Genomic DNA, 25504 nt, shown 5'->3' with positions numbered 1-25504 from the left:
AAAAATGAATACAAGAAAGTATTCCATGCTTGAGTTAATATTTATGCTTCCTTTTTTTCCTTCTCCACTGCAATTTTTTGTATTCATAAATAATGAAATCAAAAGAATTGCAAACTGCCTTAATCTTAGTCCAATATTCTACATTCAATTATAAACTCTTAGGAATAATTTTGATAAAAAATTTCCTGATAATACTAACTGAATACTCATTCAAGGAGAAAAAACTGTGACTTTGAAGAAATGGAAGGTGCAGAAGCCTTCAGTTTTAAAAAGAACTACAAATTCTAAAGCAAAAGACAAAATAAAATTTCCAGAGGTTCAAGGAATGTCTGTGCTGTTCTAATCCCTGAACATGAACTCCAAAGTCAGTTGAGATCTTCCTACTTCAGCTTTATTTCTGATCATTAAACCAACTGCAATTCTTGAAATAAAATGTTATCCTTTGTTCTACAAATAATACCTGCATATTTGATGATTACAAAACGCCAGACATCTGATAGCAATGAAGTTTACCAGTCCCTGAGTACTAAAGTTCCTTGACTACAGGTAAAATTGTATGAGTTCTGGAATTTGTTCCATTCTGAAGCTGCAGGCAAGTATTATCAGTGAGTCCAACTCTTTGAAAAATAGCCTGGTGTTACCCTCGTACAGGATGGAAACTGATAGAAAAATGTTTATCAGTGATCAATTCTTCAAGAAAAAGGATTTAGCCCTTGCCTTTACAACACCTGGAAGAGGAATAGGAGCATTTGGGATAGTTTTGACAGTAAAACAAAATAATTAGGAACACATCTCATGGCCCAGAGAGCCATCAGTTGGTGGCAAGCGTTAGATATAGATCTTTAAGGTCCATTTCAACTGAAAGCATTCTATAATATAATATGATTCTCTGATATGACCAAGCTGATCTCACATAACAGATTGCTCTGTCACTTGCAGTTTCTTCTGGAGATAAATATAATTTGAGAAACAAAGCCTCCTGTTCAAAAAAGGGCAATAGAGTGGGGGGCAGAAAAGAATTAAAAATGCATAAAAGTTAAGTCCAAGTAGCCTTTTGCAGTATATAAATATCTTTAAGATAAAGACATCTTACCTAGCAAGAAAAAAAAAATCACTCTGTCATGTTCACCTTGTGCAAAAGGAGGAAACACTGGTAGAAATGGCATTTAATCATTCTGCTTTAGTGATTGGATACTTCCTTTCTGAGCACAGCTGCAGTTAGAAATTATATTAGCTCTAGATTGATATCAAAGTATAAATAGAGTCTTTAAATCTCCTAGGGACAAGAATAATTTAGACATAAAATAGTGCAAGACTGCCTTTCTGCCCCAACAAACTTCAGTTCAGGTAGAATTTGTAAAAATAGATCAATGGAAGATCCTAAACCAAAAATCACTTGAGAAATTACTCTTAACTACTTCAATTTAACATGCACATTGTCATGCTCCCCACCTAAAAATCCATTTGAGGCAGAATATTTATTTTCTTCCTGCAGCTGTCACGCTTTTGTTTTCCACTTAGTCTTTTCTTCTGCTGTTCCATGAGAGAAATACTATTTTTACTGGTCCCACAGCCCTCTCTTTACATGCCAGCATATGTCAGCTGAGTTGTCTTTCTTGTAAATATAAACAAATTAACTCTTCTTAGTGATTTCCATAAGTCTTTTTTCTATTAGATAGGGGACTTCTAGTAGGACAAGAGAATCCTACTGTGGTAAGTATTTGGGTTGAAAATTCCATTAAGAGAAAAACTTGATGCAATTCAGTTGTGAAATATCTTAAAGGTGAGGTTTATCATGTAGTTAATAGAGAAAAGGAAAGCCAGAACAAAGAGTCAATTTTGAACAAACACATGGTGGTCTAGTAAGAAAGTTTGGAATGGGAATATGAAGTGGGCATATGGCTTGGGATGATCAAGAAAATCAATTTGTGGAGAATTTTCCATGAAAATGTGACTGGCATAGATTAAAAACATTATTTGTTTTTTAAAATATGCTTTGAGTAAGTAGATATACAAACAAATTCAATCTTAAACAAGTTCACATAGGAACACAAGGCATGAAGTATCTTTCTGTCATGTGGCCATCATGGTACATAATCTTATCTCTAAACTGAAGGATTTTCATCTTTAAACTACACGGCAATGCTTCTGCTATCATGGACAGACACTGGTTTCAGTACTTTATTCTTCCAACAGACAGAAATTGCTTGACAATTTCCTTTGCTCATTTGTTTCCTTCCCTCCTCGAACAAAAATCACACTGGGCCTGTCACCACTGTGAATCTTGGGCAGACATGAAACCATTTGCCTACATATTGAGTTGGCAGGGGATGATGCAACTTTGATCCAAGAACCACTTCACTGAATTATTTCATTTCCATGTCTGGGCTTAAATCCCCAGCTCACCAGAGTCTTTCTCAGCTTGTAGCTCTTCACTGCCTAGAACATATCAAAGAACAACTTTACAGCACATGGTGCCCATTGGAAGAATTATTCTGATCTTATTCCCTGCTGTCTTTCTTCCTCCTCTGTTTTTGTAGTTGATGAGTCATTAGTTGATAAATAGAGTTGTTCTTATCTTCTAATTCAACTGCAAATTTATCCAAACAATTTTTTTTACCTTCTATTTTTTAGGTTTCAATTTTAGGTGTCAATTTTATTTCCTTTTGGAATGACATTTTGACCCTCCCTCTGCATTTGTGATAATATATTAAGTTTAGCCTCATCAAAAATATGACCAGTGCACCTCTGTAATGCATACCAAGGCATGAAAAAAAAATACCAAATCAATCCCAAGTGTGTATCTCCAACAGAAACTCAACTAGAAGCATCAGGTACAGAGTACTTTTAAACCAAATCAATACTCTGTAATATTGCAGGTAATTTCAGGTGCTAAATGTAAAGAATATAAATTCTGTTTATTTGTCACTAATCCATTTCTCACCTCACAAAAACTAAAAAGGATAAATGCTTACTAAGCATTAAGAAGTGCCCATGTATACAAACCTCAACATACATTTCTTATTCTCCAAATGAAAATGTTTATTAATTATTTCCCCTTTAAGCAACAGAAAACTACTCTGTCGTGTCTTAGTCATCGTTTCCTTTCCTCTTGAATTGACTACAGCAATGAAATCACTAGGAAAAACCACCAGGAAAATTGAGGACATTACTTTCTTCTTTCTGAATGTGCTACCTATCATTAGATAACAATACCAGAGCACAAACTGAAATTCTGTAAGAGATTAAGGGTCAAACAACCCAATGGAGGGGCTGTAAAAGTGCCAAACAATCACCATTTGGTCCTGAATAATTAATTGCACAAAAATGGGATCTATGAAAAAATACCTATCAAAAAGAGAATTATAAAGTCCCTATATGTTTTCCTTTGATAATTTTTTCTTTAAAAATCCAAACTTTTGCAAATAATGAGGGATTGAAATCCAAAATATAGTAATTTTCAAAAAAGTGAGGGCTTCTCTCTTTTCAAAAAGTACATTTAACATCTGTTAAATGATAAAAACACTAGATGGAGCAACTATCCTGTTTTAACACACCTTGCACTTCAAAGGGCATCGAGTCTCTCAAATCTTCATATTAACATTATACTAATAATAATGTTATGATACGTAGACTTTCCTTAGAAACTTTAGGGAGCATGTAAAAAGATATTTACCAAATTGCAAAGAAAGGTATCTTTGCTTGTTATTGAAACATATTAATATTAAAAATATATTTAAATTAAATATTAACCAGTTCTTACTTGTCTGCTATTATAAACTTAGCATGAACAGAGTAGTTCTCAGATTTCTTATGATATGCAACTGACCTGTTCCTCCCAGAATATGTAAATACCATGAAAATAAATATGTTGTCTTGCATCCCTTTCTCCCATTTACAGTTTTTTTAAATACTATAACCTCAGCTGAGTTACATTTTATCTCTAGCCCTAATACATTCTTTTCAAGATCTTATTATACAGCTCCAAGAATTTTATCTTTCTCAGTTTCAAATTGATTCCTGTGGGAAAAGGAGCTTTTCTTTGACTAGTAACAGAACTTAACTCACCTAAGTTATTCTGACATTTTGAAGCACTAGTCCTGAAGGAGTTTTAGGTTTTGGGAGGGAGAATGGAGGGGGGAAGAAATAAAAAAAAAAAAAAGTAATCTGATTCTTATGTCTGCTTCGCTCCACTTATGGCAAAAACTTGCTTTAAGAGGCAAGAAAAAAAAACAACAGCTTCCTTCCCATGCATTTGTGCCACAGTAAATGAGAACAATGGGAAGATGACTTTCAGTCCTGTGGATGTTATTGGACCACAAGTCAAATTACTGCTTCTTAATTTTTTCAGTTTAAATCGAGATTTTTATACTTTCAATCCTGATAAAACACTTGGCACTGTAGAGTTTGATATTTTAATCTTAGCCATCCCTTTTTTTTCTCCTTGGTTTAGTAACTGGAGGCTGTGCTCTTACACAGTACACTAATACAATTTTTACTGAGTAGCCAAACTATTCTTCCTTCCTATAGTATCCAGTATCTCTAAAACACATAATTCACAGAGAAGCTAATCTGAAGCAGAAGTATTTTCAAACCTCTGGCAATGGGGTCTGAATTTATGAATGATGAATTTATTTCAGGCATAGTCCTTTTACAGAAAGAACACCGACTAAAGTCTGAGAACAGAGGAAAGAAGCTGGCAAAACCTGGGTGCATTATTCACCACCTCAAAAAAGCTTCAACCCCCAATGTGGCATTCCCTTCCAGGCCTAAAAATATCAAGCAACAGCATGCAGTGTGTTGTGTTGTGACTGCAGAAGGCAGCCAACACAATCTGGTTATTCACCTTTGGAAGGTTCTCACAAGCCTTTGGTAATAGCAAGGGCTTTTTGAGCAAACCAAGACTAAGGTGTACACAACCATCAACTATTAGTCATTAAGTGCTCAGGGAAAATTTGGTTGTAAACACACAGAATATAGAATGATGTAGGAGAGGTAGGTTGAGAACCCCCTTTCTTTTAATTTATTTTAAAAAATCAAAAGGCATGCAGCACTACGGGTTTTGTTTATCCTTGGGTGCAGCTACAATTGAGTACAAACAAAAAACCCTGAGAGATCTCATGGCCAGCAATGCACCCAGAAAACAAATGACTGGATGTATGGGAATACAATACTTTTTCTCCTATCAAACCAAAACATTGATCCAAAAGTTGTCTAGTCACCAGTGAACAAAGATATTTTAACTAAGCACCCAAATTTTTAGATGAGCTTTCTTCTTCCATTATTATGCTAATATCTAGTATAAATTTATATTTTCTTGTATTTGAGAGAAACAACAGCATTCTATAAAAAGTGTTCGTTTCCAAGGCTGCATTTTTACATATTCATTAAAAAACATCACAAAACCTGTTGTTCTAAGCTGAAACTTCTTCCCCAGAGTTTACTCTCAAAGTGTTTTTCCAAAGCCATTTATTGACTGCTCCTCCCACTGCAGATCACCTGCTTGGACTTTCTAGAGACTAAAGGTACATAAATTGTGGGGTTTGGTGTTTTCTCTGTTCAGTTAAAAATGCAAAAAATATTATCTGAATGGAAAAACACTGCCTTCAGATAATACAACCATCATTCATCCTGCTGCACAGCTGTGGACACTTCCAACATCTACTTAGAACATTTCAAAAATGTAGGTCCACTCACAGATATAACAATCACACTGGACTAGTTCTCATGCGCTGGTGCAATTCCAGCATTAAAGAAAACTAGTAATTTTGATACACAAAACAATAGTTGGAGCATATTTTAAAATGTATGTGCATTAAAAAAATAACTCTCTTTTTCCTTGTGAAAGTCAGATTTCTCTCCTAGCAGAGAGAGAAAATAAAAGTATAACCTGTTCAGAAATGCAAAGGACTCTGATTTTAAATATCTAAAAGAAACCACCACTTATTCAAATACCTAAAGTCATCCCAGGCCAAGACTGAGAACTACAGATTGTTCCATCTTGACTCTTATACAAAAGTTAAACAGAAATTATATGGTAAATGCACATATTTTAGATGGCATTAAAACAAATCAAAACCCCTTGAAACCTAGTATGCATGGTAAAAAATTTATTAACACTCTGTAAATTTGGTAGCAGATCAACCAGTAATATATCTTAAAGCAATCCTAGTCTCAGAGTTGATAATACATCCTATTTTCTGTACAAGGATCAATCAGGTTTCTATATAAACTTGTTAGTCGGAGTTCTTTAGACAGACATCAGCTAAAGCACTGTAGTAACTCATAATTATCAGTTTCAATAAACCAAGGTAGTTTGGAACAAAAACAGTTCCCATAATCCAGCTAATTCCTGCCCTCAGGCAGTCTCCTTGCATGATGAGTAACAAGTCTGTATTCTGCTGTACCCTGCCAAGTCTACTTTCAGTATTAAGGCAAATCAAAAGAATATAAGCAAGAAGGAAAATATATGCTAACAGCAAATATATAGTAGTTGAAAAAGGAACTTCTACGCCAATTGGTCTCCAGTTTGATAATATTGCATATAGCAACAATTTTCTTGAAGAATTAAAAAAATAGGTTTTTAAAAAAATCGTCCTACTTCTTTTAGTTTTAACTAAGATAATGCTTTCTTTTCTAACAGTAGTCTTGCACTTCACTTCCTTATGAAGTAGGATCATTCCTAAAACTTTCAGTTCAGGAGAAAAAAGGTAAAAAGTTTTAAAATAAAATACCAATTATTTAAATATTTTGAAACTGCAGGGAAAATTTCATTCTTAATTTTTCAATTTCAAAATAAAGCAGACCACTATTTTCATGCCACTATGTTACACTAAAGGTTTACTGTCATATATAAGCCAACGGGGCCTCAATCCTGTTTCACATCTTTGCACATTACTACTGAAACATTAACAGGGGTGTTAAGGCTTATAATTCCTGATAAGCAACAACACTGCCATCTAAAAATTCCTTCCACAAATTCAGGAATTACAAGTCTGCTGACAGTCATTGCACTGCATCATGTGGAGTGCTTGGGAATATATTAGCAAGATACAACTCTCACTTACGATCTAATGGTAACCTAGGATATGGGAAAAAACAGATTCAAATGAGGACTTTAGAGATAGAATCAATTCATTGAAATTTAGCTCACAAACTGATTTAAACCAAGCACTTTCCATAGAAATAGTTATCCAATTTAACAAAAAGGGGGAGAATCACTCTTCTAACATCACATACACAGCATTCCTAAATAATGATGCTGAGCTAGAAACCTTACTTTTACACAGGTACAATGCCTACATATAAAAAGTACCTATTTTTCCAATAACATAAAACTTCAATTCAAAAGAAGTCAGATTTCTCCTATTCTTTCTATATTTCATTCTTCTTAAAAAGTGAAACACTATTCCACAAAATAGAATAGTTGTCCTGGTAAACACATTGAACTAAACAAAGATATTGTATATAGAAATGAGAATGAAACTGAATGCAGTTTCACATCCTTTTCACTCTTCAAATCTATTACTGTGGAATTCATGTTTATCAGAATATAAAAAAACATTTCCAAAACAAGCATTAAAATGAATGTTTGAAATCTACCTTCATAGCATCTCATTTAGAATCTTAGTGCTTGAGCTAATTCTGCTTAAACACAGCAGAATTTTTTTCTCCTGACTTTAACTAGTGTTCAGCATCAGTATAAAATCCCTTGTCACTTGTACTTGAGTTACACATGAAAAAAATCTGAAAGTAATAATAAATCATATTTCACAAAATATTAACTGCCTCTGGAGAACTGCTATTTTTACTCCTGACCCATAAGCCCAGAAGAACACAATGGACTTCAGAAAAAAGGCAATATCTTCATTACTAATATTTAAACTATAATAAAATTCTCCCTAAAGAACACAAAAATCTTAGAATTAATTTCGAATGCTTCTTGTACATCACATTTCAAGACCCTAGCCAAGTGGGATGCCCACAATGCCATACATAAGGACTTTAACTGACTATAATTACTATGCAATAGTATTGATGTAATCATTAATATTCTATAGTACTAAATAGGTGTAACAGAAGCAAAACATATTCCATAACTCATGCTGAGTAAAGAAAGATAATAATCAGCTTGTCCCCTAGTAGAGAACAGAAATACAATTTTAACCTCAAAATAGCATACAGAAAAATATTGCAGTCAAATGACAATTTTTGCATTTTTGTCCAGACTCTATCAGTATTCTCTCTCTGCCTCATGATGATTCTCACCTCTTCCTAATTTCTGAATCCACAAGGAGTTGCCTTTTTTTGTGGGGTGGAGGTGGTGGGAGTTCCTCTTTAGCATGCTTAACCAGGATTTGCTCTCTTGTGGTCACCATAGTTACAGTTTCCATTACAGTTGTCTGTGTTAGTGATGTCTGAGTGGTAGTGACAGCCTGCGAAATCTGTGAGAAGTACAAAAACAGAGGTCATACATTATTTGAAAGACTTCAGTAAAGATTGTTTGGAGGAGCAATAGAAAATAATGAGAAACTGCTCTCATCTGATCGTAGGCTGACCTTCAGGAAAAAACAGTATACGCAACTCAAGCTAGATTGTTTTATGTGACTCACGCTGTGTGAATAAGTTATCTGCAAAAGCCAATATCAAAATCAGAAAGGATTCTAATGAACTTATAGCTCCCTGTAATCCCTGCTGAATGAAGAAAAGAAATGAATGGAATGCTACAATGGAATCGAAGATAGCAAATAAATAAAATGTTACTATTACTAGATAATAATTTCAGACTGCCCCCATCTGAAAATTTGCTCCTTGAGAGGTGATAAAGGCATTAAAATGGCACTAAATTACCAATTATTAGTCTTAACATTTATAAAAATTTTCAAATAGAATGTAAACCACCATAACATACTTGCATGAAAAGGCAGTTAACTTTCTGGCTGGAAATCTGAAATTAGAACACATACATTAGAAGGCAAATGAATTTTCATCAGTTTTAGTCCATAATTAAAACCCAATATTTAGGGGGTCACACCAGATACTAATATCCATGGTATGTAACACAGTAAACACTTCCTATCTAATGAACTTAGCTTTGCTCTGGTAATATGAAAAAAATACCCTTTGTATAGCTCAGCGGCATTAAGAAAAGAATGATCAGAGGTTTTTTTTGCGAATAGTTGTTTGTGCACTGCTTATGCATGTGCTGCCCATTTGTACTTTTTTCCATATAGCATTTTCCAACTGAAATGTGGGCAGCTGCTGTTAAATCCCATAACTCATGAGAAATAGGCCACGTCTTTTTTTGATTCTGTCAGATGATGCCTCATTTGTCAAAACACTCTAGTTAGAGCTCCAATGACCACTTTGCAGTTTAAGGGCAGTGAAATGGAAAATAAAAGAAAAATATGATACCAGGACAAGAAAAAGTTGTGCACCTGAAAAGCCTTGCTTCTTTACTTTTGCTAATATGCAATATTAAGACTGTCCAATTCAACAACAGACATGCCAGTATCTAAAAGTTCCTAAAACTATAAACCCATACATTAATTATCTATTACTTCTTGCATCAGAAACTCCAGTAAGAGAATTGAGTCAGCTTAGTAATTGAGACATATAAACAATCTATAAACAATGAAGAAGCAACCAGGTCTAACACCTTCTCCACAATGCCTCCCTGCATTGAAAAAGAAAAATAGAATGACAAGGAAAGGGAAACAGTATTAGCAGGCAGCCTCTTCCCAGCAGGCAATATCAGTAAAGCCAAGAAACCTGAAAAAATGCCCCAACAAATTCTTGCCAACTCTGCTGAATTCTTCCCACTGTCTTCCACGCAGAAGTCTTCCTGTTCTTTGTCCAGGCTGACACTGGAAGTGATGAGTAGGGAAGGGCTTTACCACTGTAAACTGGCAGTATTTCTTACACAGAGCAGTTAACCCAATTAGAGCAGAGTCTGGACTACTTAGACTAAAAAGTTTCGATTCAGAGCAGATTTAAGAAAAATATAGATTAATTACGACAATTGAATAAGCCACTTGTGACATGCAGGGATTTAGGTAACATATGAACTACAAAATTCATTGGAAGAGAAAAACACCCAGTTGACTTTTTAACCACTAAAATTCTATGTAGTAACATTCTTGTTTTAGTTCTCTCAACAAGATTTATTGATTTTGATAATTTTTTCCTACAGACATCATGACAATATTAAGTCAGCATTTCTATACATTTTTATTTAAACTCTCTACAGCATTCTTTTCCAATTTATTTTAATTAATTAGAGGGCAGAAGGAAAAGGAAGTTAAATTTTCTGATGTCTAGGGTTCCATGACAATTGAAGATAGAACCTGATGAACCTGATGTCATCTCTCCCTGAGCTGACTGTACATTAGAACAGAAAGAGTTTCTTGCCTATTATATCATTTTGGGTACAGTCTCTCTGTCTCTCTTTCCTCTTCACATAAAATTCATATAACACTCTGTTTTATCCAAAAATCAATGATAGGATGATGTTTCAGACACCAGGGGTCATATCCTGCCATGTTTTCATTTGCTAATCGATACCAGGGCAGAGTTTCCAGTGAAGAAGGTGTAACACAGAATAAAACACAGCTAGGGCACTGTAGGAATCATCTGCAGCATAATACCAATCACAGGAGTAGCAGCTGCAGCTGGAGATGGGGAACTGCCCTCCAGAGCTGGCAGTGCAATCACTGCTCAGGGCAGTCAAGGCATGATGCTGGGGCGGCAATGATTTAGATGTGAAAACAACACAAAAGGATTTTTCATGCTTAATCAACAGGAGTGGAGGTTTAAATGTGCTTCAAAAGGAGAATGGAGATGTGAATTTGAAGTTCATAATTATTCTAATTAAAGACAGGGTAAGACTAAAAGATAGATTGCCACCTTACATGCAAGATGAAGCTGGTTTACATTTAAACTTCAGACACTTTAATAGGAAAAGGACAATCATTAACAATATTAGGAATAACAAAAATAATAAGTAATTTTTATTAGCTTACCTGGTGAAAAAAAAAAGAAGCAAAAAGAAAACAAACAAACAAAAAAACCCAACAAAAACCCCAAAGAACCAACCCTCCCCAAAAAATAACAAACAAAATACAACAACAAAAAAATTCAAACATCTTTTAGTCACCCAAGTGGTGTGTTTCATGTATTATTCAAAGACAGTGCAAATAATATCTCTATATTTTCTTCATCCCTTTCAGTACCTGAATAGCAAATGTGATTCTTAGAAGGGGTAACATACACTAGAGGCCTTTAACCCACCAGAAAATCATACAGAAAGGACTAAGGTGACTCACAAGGGTGCACATTAAAAACTTTCAAAGCACAATATTTGCCAGCAGTTTCACATCAAGCCCATCTTTGAAACATGTTAAAACTCATCTCTTTTCCTAGCACAAATTCAAATCTTTTTCATCATCTATAGGCAAACATATGTACAATGTGTGTATAGCACTTCAGTAGTTTTATGGCATTTTATTTCTCATTTATACAGCAGCCTTCCTTTAATGCCAACATTTATTACTGTCTTTGGAAGTGCCCTCTGTCCTGATAAACTCATAATTTTCCTTTACACTCACTTTTGGAGCTGTCATCTGTTCTTTGATGAAATTTATCTCTGTGAGTGGGGAAGTTCAGATGAGGAATGGTGTTTTCTTTGGTTTGGAAAGATTTTCAGTACAATTTAGTGGAGCATAATGAGCTCAGCAAAGCTGGATTTAGAGTTTATGGAAGCTCCACATCTAGCCTAAACAAGCTGTCCTTGTCCTTGATTCCTCTGTGTGGTCAGTGAAGGAAAGCTGACATTTTCATGATGAGGACAAACTGCTTTTTAGATTTCTCTCTCTCTCACACCCTTGCCATCCAGTCATCTGTAGCAGGAGCTTCAGCCATGTGTTCTGATTAGATGCTTGAATTCAAGAGCAATTAATTCAGCCAAATGTGGGAGAACTCATATTCTACTTTCTGCTCTTTTCCTTTGGGATTTATAGCTACTTTATATGTCCAGTTGGAGAATCATCTTTGAACTCAGCCTGAGGTTGTCTCTTCCCTTTAATTTCTTATTTTGTTAACAAATTAATCATTTAGTGACACTTTATTAAGAGGGGAAATAACTAAGGACAAAAATGCAATTATGAGCACCCTATGAAAATTATTAATCATAGAATCCTGTAGGTTGGAAAAGACATTTAAGATCATTGAGTATAACTATTGACCTAGCTCTGCCAAGTCCACCACTTAACTATGTCAAGTTAATTTTGAAGGCAATATCTAAGCTTGATGAATAAAACAGACATTTTCTGATAGTTTTTAGTGGAAAATATTCTATTTTTGCCCTCTTCAAAGTCTCCTCCTCCTCAATTCATGACTAGAGAACATAATGAGATCATGCATTTTTTCTCACAGTGTAAACACATAAATGAGCTCTGTAATGAATACATATAAAAAAACCTCACTGAAATTATCTGCCCTGCCTAGACAGAAACCCATTGTGACAAGTCCACCCTCAGGATTTCACAGAACATATGTCTGAACAGTGTGACAGTGCCTTAGGAACAGGTCCTTCAGCCAGGTGTAACTGTGCAATGTTTCCAGAAGGTGAAGCAGTATTCCTATGGCAGCACATCATTTCTATCCCAAGCAGAGCAGCTTCTCCTTGGAGGAAGAGCTTATCCACTGAAACATTCTGCTGTGATAGGACAGCTACACTGTTTCGGGAATCCAAAGCATCTCCCAGCTGTGCTGATCTATGTTTACAGCCTCAGGACTGATCACTTCATTTTCTGTAATCTAATTTTCATTTTCAAAACTAGTGACTGCGTTTAGGAGCCATCACCAATCTGAACAGGACTTGAACAATTTGGAGTGACTTTGGAGTAACTTCCTCAAATTGAGTGACCCTAGCTATCCCAAATTTAAAACTGAATCTCTGGAATTTCTGTCGACTTTGAAACAAGAGGTGTTCTACAGCGAATATACTGCAATTAAATCTTATTTTCAACTCCTAAATGCTGTGTACACAATAAGTTTTACTTTCTAACTAAAATTGTGCCCTTCCACCATTTTCTTCCCATATATTCTCCCAAACTGATTTTTCCAACTTAGCTGCTTTTTCTAACTATCACAGAGCAATCTAAAATATTAAGGTATGATTTGAAAGCAAGGTTACTAGGAGGGATTCAGATCACCACATGAAGTATAGCAGCTTTTCTTTAATTATCAAACATAATTTGGTAGAAGTATTAGTAGAGAGAAACAAAAAAGGGCAGCATGCTCAAGGGAATTGAATCAAACTGACCAGAACTGTAAGAGATCTGTATGGACAGGACAGAGGTATCTGCTGTAACATTCTGCTCTGTGCTCTTTAATTAAAAAGCCTTAATATCCATTTCCATTTTACCATTCACACAGTGACAGCTCAAAAATAACCTGGTATTAGTGAGATAATGGAATGGAAAAAAGGGAGCTGGTTTGGGTTTAAATTCAGTAAGAAAGAGATGCTAACAAGATATCTAGGAATAAAAAGTGGATATGGGTTTGGCTACTACACCAGAGTGCTGAATTTTATTACCTGGTTTAAAAACTCAATTTTTTTTTTTAATATATTGCTGTTAACATAAAGTGGTCAAAATAGTAGCAGATAACATTTTTTCATTTGCACTTTGGTTACAGGTATAGATTGATTTCTTTATTTTTCCAAGAAATTTCTCTTTCTTGTAGCCTCTCTTTTTAATCTGTAAATCAGCATATCATGTACAGAAGTAAAATAGCAGTCAATCAGTAATTTTTCGTGTTGAAAAAAAAAAATCACTTAAACTAGCAGACAGTTCTTGCACTAATTTCAGACTACATGCTATTTCAAAGAGACAGCTATAAAAAAGTGTGTTATTATATTTTAAAAATAAATTAACTGGAAAGGTATTTTCATTATGGTTTGTATCATCCCTGAAAACATAGTTAACAACCCAAGAAAGTAATCAACACTATAACTAGAGATTAAAAACTAAAGAGATGAATAAAATTCTAGAAAAGTATATCATCATTGTATTATGCTGTCCTAAAAATAAAATATGTCTTAAGCAATCATGCAGGGGAAATAATTAAAACAAGATGACAAACAGCACCAAAACTACTTCAAGCATTTGACTCTCAAAGGATCTGATTGTCATAAACTGATAAAACTGTATTTTACAAACCTGTTTAGAATTGCTCTCCACCTTCTGCACAAGGCTTTCCCAGCGCTGAGCAAAATTTTCAAGACGACTTTCCAGCTTTTGAGCCACTGCTTTATTTTTCACAGCTACAAGGAGATCTTGGCTGAGCAACTTGAGCTTACTCATCATTTGCCTTTTCATTTCTAGATCTCCTTTTAGGATCTGTTAAACAAAGTAACAGAAGGAAGAACATACATTCATAAAAAAAAAAAAAAAACAACAAAAAATCAAAAACCCAACAAAAACCAACCCAAACCAAAACACCCACAAAAAAGAAAACCAACAAACTTAGAAGAAAAATCACAAGGAGAACATCAGAAAGAGCTGAAAATGGGTTAAGGGCTCCTATAATTCCATAATGTTGTTTCCATAAAAACTGCTGGCAGAGCTTACAAAGCAACATAACATGGCAGGTGGAGCAACTCCAAACTTCACAGCAGGCTTCAGGTGATGACATGGATCAAAAAGCTAACAGTTGTGTAACAGGAATAACCTTAAAACTGCACTCATGCTAACAGCTATATCCACATGACAATCCTTCTTTAAAGTGTCAATGTACTTTGTTATATATTGCATATTGAAAGAAGAGTTTCCCAAAAAAAGTAATATTTCATCCCAAACCAGGATTAAAACATGCAAACAAAAAAACCCCAACCAATCAAACAAACAAAAAAACCCAATAAAAACAACCCCCCGAACAAAGAACCCTAACAAACAAAAAACCAAAACACACTGTGCCAAGGGACCTTGAAACTCCTGAGATCTATACATGCAAGCCTGCCTCTGAAACAGGCTATTCACAGATCCAAGGATCATCCACAGCTCCAGTTCTTACCTGGGTTTACTTTTTAAAGCCTTAACTGGTTTACTGCACTGATTTTCATTCCTTTAACATTTGTTCTCTGCACCCTAATCCTGTAACTGTAGCTAAACTTTGAATTCTCTGTGCAGTTGTGGATTGCATTCTAACCCCCAAGGCATGAAAAGGATAATCAAGCAAGTGGTTAGACAACAAAATTCAGTCTACATATAATTTCCTACAGCTATATAACCCAAAACTGTAATTAAAAATGCAACTCAGCAAAAGAAAGGTTCATTGTCTTTGTAATCAGCACTGTTTCTAATCAGATTTGATTTGAAACATCATAATTACTAAGGGTAGGTACAGTTAATATCAAAATTTAAATTGATGCATCCCTGAGAAGTGGAAGCTAACTTCATATTGAAGAATCTCTTTTCAGAGTAGTAGGAGACCTAACAGATGGAAGAAAGTTGATGCAAACCACTTTAGCATGTTAAATTTCAAACACTTCTATATTTGACCTTTTTTTACGCCTACAGCGTCAGAAAAAGATCATGTGGAAGCCACCATACACTGAGTGGAATAATAAAAAATGATATCCTGTGAAACATTAGTTAGTTCTGAGGAGCAATGTTTGATTTCCAATCACCCCAGCCCACAACAGCTGTATTACACACCCAGAGCTCAGCATCAATCCAAGACACCTGGTGCACAAGCAGGAAGTGAAACACTACAAAAAGAAGGATGCTGAAAATTTCTTTTAAAGATAATTCTCACTGCAAATTAATATGCTTTTGTGACAGCTACAGTCAATCTGGAAAACTATACTGGGAGATTCTGTTTTCACATTACTTCATTAAAAACCTGTCAGTGTGCCACAATAACCAAAAATACACTCTGGGTTTTTTTTCCAGTACAATAATAGATCTAAAATAGTAATAGTAACTGCATAATATGTAATTTTCCAATTTGGAAGACAAGACATGGTAGTTTGCTTTATGAAATTAATTATCAAATATAACTTCTGCCAAGTACATACTATAAACCCGGATATTGGAACATTATAAAGTGATTTCCTTATTTTTGGTAATGTGGTTCTGGTTTTGGGGTTTAAGTTTTTACTTTTTGCTTTTTTATTTCCTTAAAGATCAAAAACCTACTTTGCTTACTGTAATATTCTAACCAGCAACACCCACTGTAAAGTTAATTTTCAGCTGCAAATAAATTTATTCCATTCAAAAATAGTGTAATGTCTAGCTTATTTTTTATACGTAAAAAAACCCAAAAATGTTGGGTGAAGCAAGAAAATATTTAACTCTATAATAATGGAATATATACTAGAAATATAAAGAGGTAGATCTTGTATACTTGTACACCTTTGCAAGAGCTCTCAGTATTTGTTGCAAAAAAAAACCAACTTCATTTTACAGACTACAAAATGTAGGCCTAAGGCATGAAAAAGAATCTATCAAGCCTAAGCCACACATGGCACCAAAATATCACCTCAGTTCTACATTCTCAGTGCATCACAACTTCCAAGTTCTGTTTCCCCCTACCCCTTATGTAAGAACTAAAGAGTCAATTATAGAGTCAGTGAATAAATGGTAGGTGGAAAATTTAAAAACAATACGAAACACAAAAAGCCCAGTTGTTTTAAGGAATTATTTTAAGAACTGGAGCAATTACCCACTGGACACTTTTTCTGACCTTTAAACTCGGAAGATCCCAGAAGAGAGCTGATGACAAAGATAAATTTTCACATACAATACTGAATAAATCCTTTGAAATAAACTGCAGTCTGTGGAGAACACCACACTAGAACAGTCAGGTGTGCTCTGAAGGAAACTGCAATCCTGTGGAGAGCCCACACTGGTGCAGGCTCCATTCTGTGGACATTAATGTGATGTAAAAGTCAAGTTTTTTTCCTACTGTGAACTGTATCTCAACAGACCTTTTTCACATCAGTTCCTTTAGAATGCTTAGGGCCTTGTAGGAAGGTTGTAGAATTTCAAATCAACAGTCACAATGCTAAATGGTTTGATAAATTACCTTCAGGAATTTCCTTCCAGTTAACGAGGCTGGCTAGAGAACACAACCATAATCTGGCAAAGTTCTGCACGTAAGTGAGGCAGAAACATAGGCTGGAAGCTTTTATGCCATATTACAATATCAAGTCCAAAATTCTTAAGGTCTAACAGGAACAACTAATGCTGTAATTTTTTGCTGGAATGACTGGACAGCTGAGGGATCAAGATATCATATTGTTAAGAATATAAATGTCTTTATTCTAAGTGAAAAGTTACATTTTTATTCTCTCACAGACTTGCTTTCACAATTCAGACCTAATTATAAGAGTGATCTTGGTGACAGCTTCTCCTCTACTACATTCAAACACATGTCAAATAAAATACACCAAAATACAGGCACAATGTGTCAGGGTCAGGAGAGTATGACCCCATTTTTCCCTTTTTCTAAAATCCAGTCAAGGAGGAGAATATATTCTTCAAAAAAACCATAATGTGGCTGACATATTAATAAAAATTCCTGAAGGTTCAGACGAGATTAAAACAGTAAATTGTCATACACAAAACTTCTAGCAATTTGGCATTGTGTGAGTGTAAAAACACATACTCACTGGAATTTGGTAATGACTGCTACTAGGTCTAAAACCTCAGAGGGGAATTCCAAAAGTAAAAGCCACTATTCTGCTCCAAATCACTAAAGAGGCAGTTTTCTTCTAGCATACCACCAATATTTAAATACCTAAACTATTGGATTATGAATCATGTTTCTAAAAAGATCAAAGTTATTCACGTGTAAAAAGGACTAAGGTGCAATTAATAATCTCCACCTGTTCTTTTAAGGATGACATGATTCTTTTTGAGGTTCAGGGCTATGGATAAATAATTTTATTTACTGGTTTTTGTTGTTCACTCAGTCTTCTAAAAGACCACAATTATTTCATGACACTGATACTTAACCATTTAAACTAGCAGCATAATTTTAAAATAATTTTAACTTCATAAGAGTTCATTAGTGAAACTTATGAAAGGAAACTACAGAAGTGTTTCCTTTTTAACATCATATTTTCAAGCAACTCTGAAAGGTACCCAAACTGGCCCTATCCTTAACACTTGCAAACTCTTAACAGTCTGCTACTTCACAATTTGTGACAAACATTTCAGCCTTCTGTACCTGTGTCCTCTAGCAACCTTCTGAAATCCAAAAGTATATAATTTTTGAACAAATTTGAATTTCTTGTAATACATTTTTCTTCATGAAGGTACTCCAAAGCATCCTGAGTTTTCTCTAATCCATTATGTGTTAAAAGCCTGGTTTGAAGTCAGCTTCAAGACTGCTCACAGGTTAGATTGCTAGAATTTCCAAGAAGTACATAAACTAAGGCAATACATGCTTTCCTTCCTTTACAAAGAAGTTTACTTAATCCTAAGCAATTTTTAATCAAAATCCAAGTCTGTACTACTAAATTCATATTTTTATACCCCTAAAGTGTTGCAGAAAGAAAAAGAAGGGAGAGGGAAAAAAAACATATGCAGCAGTGTAATAATTAGTGTCTCAAGATTATGTTAAAAATCAATCTTTTGGTTCTTAAATTAACTACTGAGTTATTCTATGAATCAAAGGAACATCTACCAGTAAGTCTGGACCAGCTACAATGGAATTAAACAATTGTCTGTGAGTTCATTTTTTTTAAGCTTTATACATTTGTTTATGTGAGGACAAAATGACGTAAATTTTAGAGGCATCACAGTTACTCAAATCTCATAGATATCATGGTATTTTTATCAACCCAGAGTCTGAACACTTCTACTTTTAATACAGAATGATTAGAAGGAAATAAATCCTAAATTAATTTCTAAAAATTTAAGGCTGAGCCTTAGATAAATATAGCCAAGCTATGTATATCCATTAAAAATGTTTAATGGACAATATATAATTAATTGGTATTTCATATTTATTACTTAATAATTAATGATAGATAATTAATAATAAGAAATATTCATGTCTGAAAAGATCAGCAGGCTTTTTTTTTTTCCTGATAAAGCAATAATTCACCTATTTTAACCAAAGCATGGACATGAGTGTTTCCTTTCCCCTAAATGCTAGGCAGTCATCACTACAGAAATAGCACATAGAGTATTTTTTTCTTTACAGAGGTCCTACTGCTGTAAAGCCATTGGCAAGTCTAGGCTGCCACAAGTTTTTCACCTCTACAGACACAGCCAGACCTACCTTCCCTCCATGAAGACTACACAGGATGGAGAATTTGCTGAAGAGTGAGGTAGAGAATATGGTGAAAAGGGTACACTTTGTGCATGTAACTCCATTTCTGATGCTGAGGAACAGTTGTAAAGTAGCACTAATTTCAACATTTTTTAACTTCTGCGCCTTCAGCTTCTTCAAGTTCAAAGAATGTATGACAGGGTTTGCTGAAGGATAACTTATTCATATGCAAATCCCTTTGCACATATGTATATAAAGTCTCACACACAATATACACACCAACAGTATCATCAAAGAAACTTTCATTGTTAAAATATACATATTTTTAAGACACCAAAACGCTATTTTATTTCATGAACTTTTGACCAAAGATACAACCAAGAAAAACATCTCTATCTCTTGGTTCCTTTAGCAGCAAAGCTATGGACCAACCTATTCCACCACAGGAGGCGAAGCCCACCCAAAAGTATGATACCATATGGTCAGAGAGAGGGGTAAAGCCATGTGCATGCAGACTCAGGTTAAGGAAGCTGAACATAAAAGCAGAAAAATGAAAAATACATACAGCCAATTTGCTTAGATTGGTCAGCATTTCATTCTGATCTCCAAAGCCAGTTGTATGAATTTTGCTCACAGCATCCTCTTTCTCAGTAAGCCATGCGTCAAAAAGACACTGAAATAAAATTCAAAAGAAAAAGCTTCAGTAAGGCCTTTCCTATATATATATATATGTACACAAAAATAAAATATTATATTTCCTATAATGTGTTGAAGAGCATTCCAATTTATAACTTATTAAAAAAAAAAAAGCTACTCACCTGCTCTTCAGCAAAATGCTGCCATTTACGAAGAATATCTTGCAGAAGGACCCATCGTTCTTCTGTCCATCTGCAGATGGCTGCCCACCGTTTTCCAAAATGCTGGAGAGAAAGAAACACAAAAGTGTGTTCAGCATTTATTTACTTTTTTCTTCCTTAACAAGGAAAGCATTATCCAAATGGCATTACGAAATTTTTATGGGAATATTTTCCTTATTCACTTTTTTCTCAGGCATTTGCCCTAAAATACGTTGCATATCACACTGAAATGGATTTTAGGCCCATTTGAAATAAAATCAAAATGGAGAGAATAGGGAAAGCAATAGATCTAAACACTGAATATTTTAATACCAGATAGTTTTCTAGCAAGTCTTTACTACTACACTTTGAAAAACTCACTCTCTTAAAGAACTTTAGGATCCCCCAAAAAGAACTACTTGAAACATAAACATGATGGGCAAAGATGTGGCCAAAGCAAAAACAAAAAATTGGCTGTTAAGTTGCATCATCAGTACAATTGGTCAAAGCTCTTACCTCTTTTAAAATATTGCAGTGTAAAAAAACCCATGCTTATAAACTTCCACATCAGCACAAATCCCACTGAGGTTTCCCAGGTATTTGTACCATTTACTACTATGCATGTATTTAAATTACACAAAATACCAACCATCTTGTTCTCTTCTCCCTTACTTTAGCTGATGATAGAAAACTTTTATTGCAATGATTTATAGTGACTTAATTACCCCTGGACATGAAATGCAAATTATTCAGCTGCTCCCAAATTAAAAAAAAAAACTCTTTTAAACACCTGAAAGATACTCTGTATTACTGTATTCTTAATTTTTCATCCACTTAAAAGCATATCCTGACAAAAAGATAATAGTTTCTTCCTTTTTTCATATTTAGTTATTTACTTCATTACTCTTACGGAATCCTAATAACTTGAGATATTATATAATGCTATATCTTTTGTATTTACATATTCCTCATAGAGATAATAATTTAATGTTAAAAAAAATTCAGCAACCTCTTTTTTCCTCAATAATTTGACAAGATCTTTTATTTTAATAAAGTAAGCAAAATGACCAAATAACTTCACTGATGAAAGTGCTGATTCTGTGTCCAACCTTAAATCTAGTTATTTCTCATGAGAGGCCATAACAACAATACACTGATTGTTTGAGTCAAGACTTGAAATTTCAAGTTCAAAATATCAGGTTAGGACTGTTATTTATAAAGCAGTTATTATACTAAATCACATGGTGCTCAACTTTAACTCTCTATTCACATCAAACAGTAGCCTGTGCGTTGCCCACACACTCAGACTGCTTCAAGTGTTCCTAACATCTGGGAAAACAAATTTTCAGAGAAATAGATTGAATCCACAGTAACAAGTAAAATGCCCTCCTGTATTAAAAAAAAAAAAAAGCCTTTTCTTACAGCCCTAACAAGAATTTTTAGAGAAATTTGCATGCAGAAAAAGATTTTTTATTTTTTCTTCTCAGAGGACACTGAAAGAATATTTTATATGGCTATCAAAAGCAGAAGGGGAAATATTTTAGTCTAAAAGGTCAAAGTAAGGAAGCACAAGAACAGAAGAAAATGAGTAAAACACAACTCTTGGGAACTCTGGATTAAAATCATGTACTGCAAGCCTGCAACTAACAGAATTTGATAAATGTTTTTCTAATCAGGTATTATTATCTACTTTTTAAAATAATGAGAAAAGGTGGAAAAATGTTTTTGCCTAAATCCAAAATTAATTCTATACAAGTGAATATTTAACCCATTCATAGAATTTCTACCAAAAAACACTGAGTTTTGTGTGCAGTTCTCAAGTGCTCAGCATTTCATCACACAGAGAGAGAGAAATAAACAGGAGGAGCTGGAAGCACTGGTCAGGTCCCACAGCTGTGATGTTAATGAGTCTTGGCGGAATGAGTTCCACGGTTGGAAATCTGTGATGGAGAACTCCAGGCTGCTCAGGATGGAAACTATTCCACAGGGAATTAGCAGAAATTTCTAGATCAGTAACCCTTGTCCCTATGGGAGATTTCAAATTCCCAGGCATCAACCAGGAATACTGTTGTGATGAGCAGGTGTTGGAAATCCCTTCAGTCTGTAGGATGTAACTTCCTGTCATAAGTGCTCAGTGAGTCAACTGAAATAGTCTATTCATTCTTTAACATTCCTCACTTATTTTGATGCATTTTTACAAGAACAGCCCATATTTCATCTTCAATCAACAGACAGTACCCTGACTAATATGAACATATAATCATGGAAAATACACTCTCAGCTCCTTTCCCCCAGTAGGGGAATAAAGCATCAAGTAGTATTTGATACACTTTATACAGATTTCTTTCTAGCACAGACCCTGGCCCTTGAAGCCTGGGGAAGCCTCTAATTTGAGCTAGCCCACAAGAGTCCTTAAGAGACCTGTTATCTGCTGGGTATAATTATGGAAAAAAAAAAAATCTCCCTGCATTCATGGTTTCTGTATGTTATCCAGCCATTTCTCTGAGCTGAAGATAATTTCCCCCATTTTTCCTGTAGAAACGAGTCAGAGTACAGAAACAGCTTGGCTACTAAAGTGGTTTGACTTTTGCAGCACTAAATATAGATTTGAGCCTTATTCCACAGCTGCCTTGGTAAATCTAAGGATTGAGTTTAATTGGGGTCTTGGAGTTTTAAGTCTAAATAGTGGGTTCTCAGTAGCAGCATAAACAGAGCCTCTCAGTATGTCCCACATTGATATGTGAAGTAAGCAAAGTAATGTAAAAGTAGTTTTAATATTCACACTCACCCAGTCTAGCTGTAGCCTCTCAAAGTAGCTTAGAGGGACAGCTCTTTCTAAGAAAAGCCCTGAGATTGTGTTTGGTTTTAGTTTTCCAAGCAAGGGTAAATTTTCAATTAATAATTTGATTCAGGGGACACTTTTGGCTTCTATGCCATTAAACGCCTCTTAAATAGATATGTTTTTGCACAGGCAATGAAACGAAAGAACTTTAATGTTGAAATGTAAGAACTGCTGAAAGAAATGAACTTTACTATTCATTTAAAATCAGCATAGATTCTTGTCAAACTTCCTGAGACATCTCAAAAAGTTCATTTTAGTCTTTAAAAATTTGTCTTATACAAACATTTGAAAAAAAAAACCAGCATTATATATAGATATATTTATATGTATGAAAATATTTTTGGAATCACTGTCTCAAAAAGAAATGCAAAACTGAATTGCACCTGCTTGGAAAATGCATCTTTGATTATTACATGGAAATAAATGCTCATTTTATTCCTAATCTGATCCTCACCAGCACCTCAGTGAGTCAGTCTTATTAAGCTCTTTTGTCTGATAGTTCATGCTCTTGTTTTGTTCTACTTTTAGAAGTCAGACTGACAGATACATAATCAAGCCTGGACTTTTCTCCATTGTGCTCTTTGTGAAATGCTCTAACGGTTGTGCCTGTCAACACATTTTATCTCCTGTGCTTATATTCAGACCGCAAGTGATAGGGAAAAAAAATTTCCAAACAGTTCCTGTACACAAAAAAGAGGTGTAACATTTCACTAGGAGAGCAGGTGGACTGTGGTAGCTCCCTTCTGGGCATTCAAGTGTCAAAGTTTCCACACCTCCCTATCACTCTAAACCCTGTGGCTTTATATCTGTACTTGGGTTTTATTACATCTGTAATATTTCTACATATTCTTTGACTTACAGAGCAATTGAATTATGTTTTCTCTCAGATTCTTCTGTAAAAATTATGAATAAAGGACATAATAAAAGAGCAAATGTTCTGTTCCACAGCACCCCATGTTCTGCTCAGAGAGCCTGTGCTGCAGGGTGAGGGGACTCAGGAATTGTCTTTCTAGCATCTTTCAAGGAATGTACTTTTTCCAAGACAATAATTGGTGTTTTCTGCACTTGCACAATTACAAATTGTGTATTTCCACTGTATTTAATTTACATTAATTATTAATGATGCTTCTTTAAGGTATTGCAGTATTTCCTGAGTTCTATTTCATGCTTTATTCCAATATGGGTCAGCCACAGGTGTTGCACAGGATACTAATGGTACCTTTCCAACAATTGTAATAACATAGGATGAAGCTGTGTCACCTGATGGTTCTTAATTCTTCTTTCTGAAGATGTGAAATGAGATTTTCTAACAATCCACCAACCATTCATTTGTTTTTCACACTATTAAAAACTCTCATTTATACATTTTCTTACTCATGAAGTGCCATAAATATCAAAAACTGTTAGTTATTTTTTCTCTTCTTCCATTCAAGATATTTTGCAAGTTTAGTTTTGCTTCAGGAGCCATGTTCTTGCTAGGGATCTGCTTTATTCCACTGAACAGTTCCAAGGAGCTGGCTGGCAAGATATTCTGGAAGGTTAAGATTATTTTGGGCAGGTGCACCACAGTTCTGACACTTAAGAGGAAGTCAAAATGAATGAATAATTATGGATCAGTAGAGGCTGTGTTGTTATCTTGGCTGCGTTGACTAAGTAGCTGCAGTAGAGAAAACTCAGAATTACATTTGAAGTGGCAGGGCTCATCATCTTAGTAAACCCTACTCTAAATTCTAGTTACTGATTTACTGGTATTGGTACCCAAATTAGCTACATTCAAGACAGCACACAGGTATCTGTGCTACAGCCATACCTGCTGGAATGTAGATAGCTTCTCTAGAGAAACCTTGGGTGTTAATGATTTAGAACCCACAAACTCTTATTTCCTTAGGTAATAAAGCAAAATTAAAGAAAAACAGTTTCTCGTTTCTGAAAGAGAAAACTAGAAAGAATCTTGGTTGCAATATTGCAATTCCTCTTGAGCTGTGTCCCTGGAGAGCTGACCACCAACACAAGAGAACTCTCCTTCAATGTAGCTCAACATTAATTATCAACTTTCATTTATCCAATTTCATTCAGAAGTTACAGTAAGAGCACTGGAATATAAATAATATAGCATTATAAATAATGCTATATTATTTATTATAAATATGCTATAATAAATAAATAATGCTATTTATTTATTATAAATAATAAAAATAGCAACATTTTTAAGACACAATTGAAATAGTGAATTGTTTCTATGATCAATTTAATATTTGAAAAATTTTTAGAATATCTTGGCTGCAAGCCCTACCACAAATGTATCTCCAAGGTGTCTTTTAAAGATACTCAAGTGATTGTATTTAGAAAATACAATTAAGTTATACTTCTCTTCTTTTCCTAGGAAACATGGCCATGAGAAAATAATGGGAAATAAATTATGACTTCCCCCTCAAATCTGCTTTGGAAAAATACAGAATAATCTTATTATTTATTCATAACCATTATTTGTCTACAAATTATGATCCTGTAGATCATGAACACATTTACTATCTGGGTT

At 34.6% G+C, this 25504-nt stretch overlaps 1 protein-coding gene across 3 annotated transcripts in view; it reads right to left on the bottom strand.

Moving 5' to 3' along the window:
- DMD (dystrophin) overlaps positions 1 to 25504 on the bottom strand; it is a 1044614-nt gene that overhangs the window by 670490 nt on the left and 348620 nt on the right. For all 3 annotated transcript variants that reach the window (XM_054518613.1, XM_036378966.2, XM_036378958.2), the window contains exons 14-17: positions 20106 to 20207; positions 19853 to 19960; positions 14223 to 14402; positions 8269 to 8444 (exon numbers count right to left, since the gene is read on the bottom strand). In XM_054518613.1, coding sequence (XP_054374588.1) covers positions 8269 to 8444; positions 14223 to 14402; positions 19853 to 19960; positions 20106 to 20207 — 566 coding nt within the window. The remainder of the gene's footprint in view (positions 1 to 8268; positions 8445 to 14222; positions 14403 to 19852; positions 19961 to 20105; positions 20208 to 25504) is intronic.

The sequence above is a fragment of the Molothrus ater genome, chromosome 2 (genome assembly GCF_012460135.2).
Source record: "Molothrus ater isolate BHLD 08-10-18 breed brown headed cowbird chromosome 2, BPBGC_Mater_1.1, whole genome shotgun sequence".
Classification (NCBI taxonomy): Eukaryota; Metazoa; Chordata; class Aves; order Passeriformes; family Icteridae; genus Molothrus; species Molothrus ater.
Note: the sequence above shows the minus strand (reverse complement) of the source record. Positions and strands in the feature narration are given on the sequence as shown.